This window comes from Rutilus rutilus, assembly GCF_951802725.1.
Source record: "Rutilus rutilus genome assembly, chromosome: 18".
In the NCBI taxonomy this organism is placed as follows: domain Eukaryota; kingdom Metazoa; phylum Chordata; class Actinopteri; order Cypriniformes; family Leuciscidae; genus Rutilus; species Rutilus rutilus.
The window spans coordinates 36,665,901-36,675,900 of NC_140231.1; the positions used below are offsets into that span (position 1 = coordinate 36,665,901).

Here is a 10,000-nt window from a genome sequence, read left to right on the forward strand (position 1 = left end):
TCTTTCTCACACAACACTGTCCAGACACGAGCTATGTTCTTATACACTAAAATATATTGGTTGTCTTTACATTAGAATAATAATGTTTCATATAATCTGGATTTAGATATGGAATAAATATCATTCAATACAAAATGAATATGTCTCGTATGTTGAAATCAAGTTTTTGCTAAAAGATTTACTTTGTTTTTACTTCACCACGTGACAGCAGCAGCAAGCAGGCTCTTGATTGGTTAACGCGGCGCGAATTGACACAGAAGTTCAGATTTTTCAACTCGGGCGGCAGACGCGAATTCGCGTCAAACGCGTGAATGCACAAAAAGCACTACATAAAATCATTCGCGCTTAACGCGCCAGACTACCGCTTCGCAGGAATTTTTTACGCGCGTAACGCGTCTTTGCATTGACTTAACATTGAAATCACTCACGCCTGACGCGCTATTCGCGTCCGATGTGAACGCACCATTAGGCCTGATTACAAGCCAGGGTTAGCCCATAATATAAGGTAACACTCCATGTATCAATCCCAGAATGCATTGCAACAAGCTCACTCAGAAATGAGACTTATGGGAAGTTTCCCTTCCATCCTGAAGCCGTGTTCCTCATGTTTATCCTCTCTCTCCCTGAAGTCGTCAGCCGGCGGGATCGGGATTGGGATCGGGCGAAGCCGGTGGCAGCAGTTCTGGCAGCTCACACTCCAAGTCCTTCGACCAGCTGCGCTTCCCGGTGTGTGTGAGCGGGTCTGTGTGTGACGGTGGAGACTCTCTCAGCGTGACGTCTGCGGGATCCAGCAGTTCTGATGTGGAGGAGCTCAACATCAGCTTCATCTCGGAGTCTCCCGACGCTCCGGAGCGGAAGGTGAGGAGATCTGATGAGTGTGTGTGTGCTAGAGATCTGATGATGCTCAGTGACCAGCATTAGAGGTGCAACGGATCACAAAATTCATGGTTACGATCCTTTACGTTTTTTTGAGTGACAACAGATCGGATCATTTTTCAGATCAGCAAAAAATATATATATATATTTGGGGGGGGGGGACTTTGCTTTTCATTTATTACTTAAAGCTCACTTGAAATACACAAATTACAAGCAGAGATTAATACTAAATAACAAAGTTACAAAGTCTAACAGTAATATTCAGATACATAAATTAATAATTAATAAAGTCTAAATGTAAAATAACACTATTTGTTCACTGTAGAACTTAAATATAGTTTCATCTTTGTTAAAGCTGTATTAATGACAGAGCACAGCAGGAATATTAGGCTGCTGTCCCTTTAAGACGCACAGATAATGCGCGAGTCCTGATTTTCGCCTCTTCTTCCCCGTTTAAATGTGTAAATTGACAAGACAAAACACGGCCAAATGACAAACTTTCACTCTATGATGGTTAAATGTTGCAGTTAATCCGCGAATCACATCCACGTCGAACCGTGGGGAGCTGATCCGTACGCATCACGATCACCTGATCCGTTGCACCGCTAATCGTCATGTCTATCCGGCAGCGTCTCCAGAGGACGGGGGTTTCCTTCAGTCTTCCACTTCTGCAGATCTTCTGCAGTGTAGTGTCCCAGACAGCAGCAGAACACCTGTCACGCGTCCCATCATGCATCAGCCTAACCCAGGGCTTTAAACGGGCTACTGTGGCCTGAGGATGGCCGGGGTTCACAGGTCACTGAGACCGATGGCCGTTTCACCTCTGGTTGCTTTGGTGGGATTGTTCCAGAACCTGCACATTTTCTCCCAGAGTTCCGTTCGTCGGGCACATGTGACCCGTGTTGCAGCTAAAGGAGTCTGAATGCCAACAGGCTAATTTCCAGATACAGGCAAAACAAGTGAAAAATGTCAATTTTGGTCGATTTTGAGGTTTTCACAAAAATGAGTTCAAATGAGTTTTTCCTTCAAGTTTTCCGCTTGCAGACGACACCATTGACAAAACGATCCCCATTCACACGGATCCACGAAAACGACTAAAAACCCTGTATTCTGCTGCCAGGCCAGTAGATGGCGATAAACACTGTAGACTGAACACATAATACGCATGTGCATGACGTCTTCGTCTCCAGAGATTCGCGTTTTTGCTGTTTACACTGAGACTGCTTTCAGAAACTTGCACTTTGAAACCCGTTTTCAAAAGTTTGTTTTCAGGCACCCAAACACAGTTTCTGAGTAAGCGATCAGCCAAAATGCAGACGTTTTACGTTTTTAGTTGAAAACGGTGTCGTGTAAACAGACCCTCTGTCCTCGTCTAGCGCTGAGAGGAGTAGCTTTTGTTTGGCCGTGAAAAACGATCTTACTCACGCTGACGGACACATCCGAAGTGCACACACACAGACACACACACTCTCAGACAGCGCTCGATCCTGATACACACACACACACACACACACACAGAATTACAGTATTTGAATATATCTGTCTTGGCGAGTCACAAACATCATCTGTTATCTGAAGTGAACGTTTGGTGAACTGTTGGGGAATATCATCTTATGTGTTACGTTATATTAGATCCGTCTGGAAAAGTAGGTCTGAATATATAGGGTGACTGTTTCATTAATGTTAATCAAACAATAGGGGTTATGCGGAGCACCCAGCGTTCGAACCGGAAAACAGATCTAAGCATTTCCCGTACACATCTGCAGCGGTAGGTGATCTCTGAGGTAACTGTTAATTTTCGTTTATTATAATAAAATTCTTATTTCTGATCAAACTTCAGTGTATTTGTTTTAATTAAAATGTCACGAATGTTGAAATATCAGAAAAGGGAACATCCGAACAGCAGTTTTTGTGTGCTGATTTGCTCTGTGTCGGGGAAAATTAAGAGTCATAGTTAATGTTACTCCTGCCGTTTACCCGTGCTTCATTGAATTTCTTCACTTTGACATTCAGAGCACTGGGCAGAAATCACATCGCGTCAACACTCGCCGCAGGCCTTCGCAATGCTTTGTTTTAATTAAACAGTCGGATTCCCCTGGTCCCCGGAGAGCCCGCCTCGGCGCCGGCGAGACCGGGGACCCGGCCCCCCTTAGGGGGAGAGGGACCGAGCACACCCGGCCACACCGAGACCTCGGACAGGAACGGGAAGGGGCGAAGCGGGTCAATAATACATAATTGAAGGTTTGACCAGCATAAACACACAGGACATCGTAGTAATTATACTGTTGGTACTATAACCCCATCGCTAAAATGCAGTCTTCATTTGATTGTTTTAATCGTCTGTGAGCAAAAATAAAAGGCTAAACTACTGATAACATACAAGTCTAAACTAACTAACTGTTACTGATAGTTACCTAAAGCTATATCAGGTGCCATTAGCAAAAGCTACATATACTACATAGCCTGCATTTATAATTATGAATAAATGAGGAGGCGTAAAACTTAAATCCCTTGTCTAACGGAGTACTCGGGGCTCTGGACGTCCGTTTGACAATACGGTGTCCATCGGAAATTGAAATTAGGGGCAGCTCCCGTAAACACCGGCTATAGAAGGTCGCCAGTACTAAGCTGTGTTTACCTCAGTAGCTGATGGCCGGAAGTAGTTAAGCCCGTTTTGTAGAACCCGGTTGCGCATAACCCCTATTGTGATGTGTAGCAAATTTGGTGTTATTACCAGGGATTTTAAGGTATGGTTGCTATCGGTGATTTTGTTTTGGAACCTTCAGAAAACACACTCGATTGGAAAATAACAATAACCCATGTTTGAAGATTTGTCATTGCGACTCATTTTGCCAGCACAGGTCACATAAATATATACATGACAAGTGTGTTCGGATCCACACCAAAACAATCAGTCCTTTTATCCCTTAAAACTCATCTTTGATCACCAAAAGGACATAATTAAATGTTTTTTCCTTCACCGTGGATATCCTACGTATCTTGAATGTAACTCGACACCCTTGCCTCATTTACTATGCGTGGTTCTATGAATATGCAAATGAGCCCCACCTCCACTCACTCACTCAGCTCAGAGATCCACTGGTTGACGATCACACGTTGATCTGATTGGTTACAAGGTAGTTTGTGACGTCAGAAACACCAGCGATTTCAAAGCGTGTTTTTGAGACTGTCTTTGGTTCACTGCAGTTTTAAGGAGAAAATACTGTCGATTTATGAATTTACACATGGTTTGAGTTAAAGCGTATTAAAAACACCACATAGACACAGGTGTGTGTGTGTGTGCTCTCTCACTGTCAGTGACTGTAGCTTTACTTCTTCCTATAGACCTCAACGCCCTTCGCTAAACATTCCAATTCTACCGTAGGGAAGTGCGGCCCTACAGGAGACCTGATACCCACGGTACTCTCTCTCACTCTCTCTATCTCTCATCTCATCTCACTCTCTCTCTCTCTTATCTCACTCTCTATCACACACTCTCTCTCTCACTCTCTCTCTCTCATATCTCTCTTATCTCACTCTCTCTATCACACACTCTCTCTCTTATATCTCACTCTCACACTCTCATCTCACTCTTATCACTCTATCCCTCTCTCATCTCACTCTATCCCTCTCTCATCTCACTCTCTCTCTCTCTTATCTCACTCTCTATCACACTCTCTCTCACTCTATCACTCTCTCTCATATCTCTCTTATCTCACTCTCTCTATCACACTCTCTCTCTTATATCTCACTCTCACACTCTCATCTCACTCTTATCACTCTATCCCTCTCTCATCTCACTCTCTCTCTCTCTTATCTCACTCTCTATCACACACTCTCTCTCTCACTCTCTCTCTATCACACACTCTCACTCTCTCTCTTATATCTCACTCTCTCTATCACTCTCACACTCTCATCTCACTCTTATCACTCTATCCCTCTCTCATCTCACTCTCTTATCTCACTCTCTATCACACACACTCTCTCTCTCACTCTATCACTCTCTCTCTATCACACACTCTCACTCTCTCTTATATCTCACTCTCTATCACTCTCACACTCTCATCTCACTATTATCACTCTATCCCTCTCTCATCTCACTCTCATATCTCACTCTATCACTCTCTCTCTCACACTCTATCTCTCATATCTCACTCTCTATCACTCTCATCACTCTCTCATCTCACTTGCTCTCATATCTCTATCACTCTCACTCTCTATCACTCTCATCTCACACTCTCATCTCACTCTCTATCACACACTCTCTTATCTCACTCTCTCTATCACACACTCTCTCTTATCTCACTCTCATCTCACTCTCTCACTCTCTCTTATCTCACTATCTCTTATCTCTCTCACTCACTCACTCTCTCTCTCACTCCGTCTCTCGCCCGTCCAGTCATCTCTCTCATCCATTCTGGCCGAGCTCATCACCACTGCCGTTCGTTGTGTCAGCGTTTCTGATGTGCGTGTCTTTTTGTGTGTAAGTGTGTGTGTGTGTGTGTGTGTTTGTGGTCACCACATGATGGTCACTCACTGAGACTGTGGATTGTATCTGGTCTGGAATCATCATTCCTCTGTCACTAATTAAATCAGAAGCTCAAACGTCTTCAATCTCTCTCTCTCTCTCTCTCTCTCTCTCTCTCTCTCTCTCTCTCTCCTGCAGTTCTGGGAGTCCTCTTCTCTGTCGTCTCTGGATGCGTCGGGTCTGGGTTCTGGTTCTGGTTCTGGCTCCAGCAGTGCCTCCTCGTCTTCGGTGTCGGTCTCGCTCGCCCGCTCACACAAGCGCTCGGTGTCGGGCGTGTCCAGCTACTCGTCTCTCTCTCTGCCGCTCTACAACCAGCAGGTGGACGACTGCTGCATCATCAGGGTCAGCATGGATGTGGACAACGGAAACCTGTACAAGAGCATACTGGTGAGACTGGGGGAGCATACTGGGGAGACTGGGGGAGCATACTGGTGAGACTGGGGGAGCAAATTGGTGAGACTGGGGGAGCATGCTGGTGAGACTGGGAGAGCATACTGGTGAGACTGTGGGAGCATACTGGTTAGAATACTGGTGAGATTGCAGGAGCATACTGGTTACAATACTGGTGAGACTGCGGGAGCATACTGTTGAGAATACTGGTGAGACTGGGGGAGCATACTGGGAGACTGGGGGAGCATACTGGTGAAACTGGAGGAGCATACTAGTGAGACTGAGGGGAGCATACTGGTGAGACTGGAGGAGCATACTGGTGAGACTGGAGGAGCATACTGGTGAGACTGAGGGGAGCATACTGGTGAGACTGGAGGAGCATACTGGTGAGACTGGAGGAGCATACTGGTGAAACTGGAGGAGCATACCGGTGAGACTGGGGGAGCATACTGGGGAGAATACTGGTGAGACTGGGGGAGCATAAGCATACTGGTGAAACTGGAGGAGCATACCGGTGAGACTGGGGGAGCATACTGGTGAGAATACTGGTGAGACTGGGGAGCATACTGGTGAGAATACTGGTGAGACTGGGGGAGCATACTGGGGAGACTGGGGGAGCATTCCGGTGAAACTGGAGGAGCATACTGGTGAGACTGGAGGAGCATACCGGTGAGACTGGGGGAGCATACTGGTGAGAATACTGGGGAGACTGGGGGAGCTTACTGGTGAGACTGGAGGAGCATACCGGTGAAACTGGAGGAGCATACCGGTGAAACTGGAGGAGCATACTGGTGAAACTGGAGGAGCATACCGGTGAGACTGGGGGAGCATACTGGTGAGAATACTGGTGAGACTGGGGAGCATACTGGTGAGAATACTGGTGAGACTGGGGGAGCATACTGGGGAGACTGGGGGAGCATTCCGGTGAAACTGGAGGAGCATACTGGTGAGACTGGAGGAGCATACCGGTTAGACTGGGGGAGCATACTGGTGAGAATACTGGGGAGACTGGGGGAGCTTACTGGTGAGACTGGAGGAGCATACCGGTGAAACTGGAGGAGCATACCGGTGAAACTGGAGGAGCATACTGGTGAGACTGGAGGAGCATACTGGTGAGACTGGGGGAGCATACCGGTGAGAATACTGGTGAGACTGGGGGAGCATCGGACATAAAGTCTCAACAGTACCAAAACTGTTTATCATATAAAATAAACATGAATTACATTAATTACCATGATATACAGTGATGCTTACAAGTTTGAACTCATTAGTTGTTGTTTTTTTGGCCTGATGATACAGTCAAACCAAAAATTATTCAGACACCAGATTTTTTACTAGTGGGTGCAATTTGTTGAGCTAAACTGCTATTATCTAATTTTGTTCTTAAATTTAACAGCTAACAGATATTCAACATAATTCATTTGTGAGACAGTCTAACAGAAGGATGGACAAAACCAGTCAAATATCAACTGATTTGATAACTATAACTCTAAACAAGAATAAGTTCTTGTCATAATTTATTACCATTTTCTAAACTATAGCAAATAAACTGATAATGTGAGAAATGTTGACGGTGTCTGAATACAGTTTGGTTTAGTCATATCACTATACACAAATACTGCACAGATCTGTGTGTCGTTTCATTCATTCATTGACCCAGGAGTAAATATCTATTGGACAAAGTTTATGAACCTCTATCAGCTGATTTAAAGAGGATTATTAGAGTTTCATTGAATCAGGTCTGAATTCATAAGGTCTGATTGCAATGCAGGTCCAATTTATGCAGATTTTCAGGAAAGTCTCAAGGGTTCGCAAACGTTATTTTGGAGCCACTGGCTCTTAAAATGGCTGACTTTTGATCATTTCACTCCGAGACAGTCAATTTATCCTTGCTGAAAGTGAACTTGTGTTCCATGTGCTCTCAGGATGTGTGTGTGATTGTGCGTGTGTGTGTTTGTTCCAGGTCACCAGTCAGGATAAGACTCCTGCTGTAGTGAGGAAAGCCATGGTCAAACACAACCTGGACCGCGAGCGAGCCGAGGATTACGAGCTGGTGCAGAAAATCAGCGAGGAGAAGGGTCAGTCATCAGAAAACACCTATGAATACAGTGTGTGAGTGAGTGTGTGAGTGTGTGTGTGTGTGAGTGTGTGTGTGTGTAGTGTCATCATTAAACTATGAATACAGAATAAAACAGCTGCTATAAACAGTACCTGCTTTGATTTTTGTGTCATCATCTTTCAGTGATTATACTGTTCTTCTGTTTCAGAGCTGAAGATTCCCGACAACGCCAACGTTTTTTACGCCATGAACTCGACGGCCAACTATGACTTTGTCCTGAAGAAGAGAGGTTTCCCGCGAGGAAGCCGAAGCAAACACGTGGCCAGCTCTACTCTTCCTCGCATGAAGCAGAAAGGGCTGAAGATCGCCAAGGGAATCTTCTGAATCTCCGAGTTCGTGTTGCTGAATCCCGAGGGGCTGAATGTTGAGGTTTGGCAGGAACCAGGACAACCTCACGCAAATCTGTGTTTACAGTCATTCCCCAATCTCCCAGCGTTACTCTGTGATGTCAGCTGATCCGGACCGGAGCATCAAAGCAGCGAGTCGTGAACTACGCTCCCAGAATGCCACTGTTCTCCGTCACATGACGCTGTGGTCATCCGGCTGATCACATGACACGCACGCATCATCAGAATGTTTCTCCTCGTTACGCTCAGGCCGATGAAATGTCTCATGCTTTGATTTCTCGCGTTCGTTCACTCATTCAGAGCCGGAAGTGGTTTTGTTGTTAAAAAAAAATAAGATAAAAAAAGGAAAAGGTATTTGTTTATCAATGAACAAGATGAACAGAATTCAGAAGTCTTCAACAGTGAACGTCTCCATCTCAGCGACGCCTCCGTATCTCACCGAGAGATTCTGTCCTAGTCTCGGTGCTTCTGCAGTGTGATGCGGTTTCTGTCCCCACACTCATATTCGACCGTGGCGTCTGAAGTAAAGGTGAGGATTCGAGGCGTTCAGAGACGTTGGCTGCGGTCGTGATGAACTGCACTGAGAAAAGAGAGAAACAACGTGAAATGTGAATCTGCACACATAAAGACACATTAACATGGACTGTAATGAGAGTATGTTTTGTTTTACCTGTAGTTCAGTGATGGTTCTTGACTGGATACACACAGCTGGGAGACACGGACCTGCCATATTCCTAGAATCCTTTATACGTGACTGTACGAGTGTGTGTGTGTGTGTGTGTGTGTGCGTGCATGTGCTTGATATGTTTTAATGTCTTTGTATGTGTGTTCATGTCTTGTGTTTCATGACGACAAAACCAAAAGGGCCAAAGATCTCTGCGCCTTTAAAGTCCAGTGAGATCAGCACTGCCTGTTCAGGAAAACCAAACGTTTGCCAAGATCTCTCAGATCCGATCGGAAAAACACACATATCTGGTGCCATTTCTTTCTATTTAAGAAAAACACAAAAGAAAGACTCGCACACTCTGGTTTTGTATGTTCTTTTTTGTAATTTTTGTACAATATGAATTGTCCTTTGTACTTTCGCCTTTCATTTGGTTTGTGTGCGTGCGTATGTCTATTTATTGATTTGTAAATACTTTTTGTAGCATTGTACATTTAGTTTCTTCTCCCATGTAATTATAAATTAATATGTAAATATGAATATATCTATTGCGAAGTTTATACCACTGCAAATAAGGGATTGTGTTTCTTTCAGCTTCTGTTCGTCGTCTTTTTTTCATGGTTTAAATTTGATATTGTTTTTTCTTTATGATGCACTGTTTCTAATATTGGAGAAAACGACTAATAAACACATGCAGTGCGATTCAATCATAGTCTTGCTTTGTTTTGCTCAGCTTGCTGTTGTTTATATAGTTTGATGAGAGAAAATGAATGCAGAAAGACTACAGTAATGTGGTCAGCAGGTGGCGCTATTGTGATGCCTTCAGCTCTGAAGTTACAGAAATGATCACCGTTCACCATGAAATTAGGTCTCGTGTTCCACGTCTTCTGAAGCCACACTTAAGAAATTATTCAATAATTTCCCTTCCAATAAAGTGCTGAAATCCCATGTTCTGCATTAAGAATAAAAAAATAGCATTGACGTGTAATCGAACATGACGCACTTGAATAAGAAGAATGGAGAATGACATTTCTGAGCTTCACCTATCTTATAAAATCAGAACACATGGAATATAT

At 44.4% G+C, this 10,000-nt stretch overlaps 1 protein-coding gene across 4 annotated transcripts in view; it reads left to right on the forward strand.

The window, feature by feature from the left end:
• Positions 1 to 9,649, forward strand: part of LOC311277385 (ral guanine nucleotide dissociation stimulator) — a 38,899-nt gene extending 29,250 nt beyond the window's left edge. For 2 of the 4 annotated variants that reach the window (XM_084387668.1, XM_084387666.1), the window contains exons 13-17: positions 630 to 858; positions 4,222 to 4,296; positions 5,543 to 5,791; positions 7,758 to 7,872; positions 8,062 to 9,649. In XM_084387668.1, coding sequence (XP_084243794.1) covers positions 630 to 858; positions 4,222 to 4,296; positions 5,543 to 5,791; positions 7,758 to 7,872; positions 8,062 to 8,237 — 844 coding nt within the window. In that variant the 3' untranslated portion in view covers positions 8,238 to 9,649. The remainder of the gene's footprint in view (positions 1 to 629; positions 859 to 4,221; positions 4,297 to 5,542; positions 5,792 to 7,757; positions 7,873 to 8,061) is intronic. The other 2 variants (XM_084387669.1, XM_084387667.1) reach the window with 1 other exon arrangement.
• Positions 9,650 to 10,000: the final 351 nt, after the last annotated feature.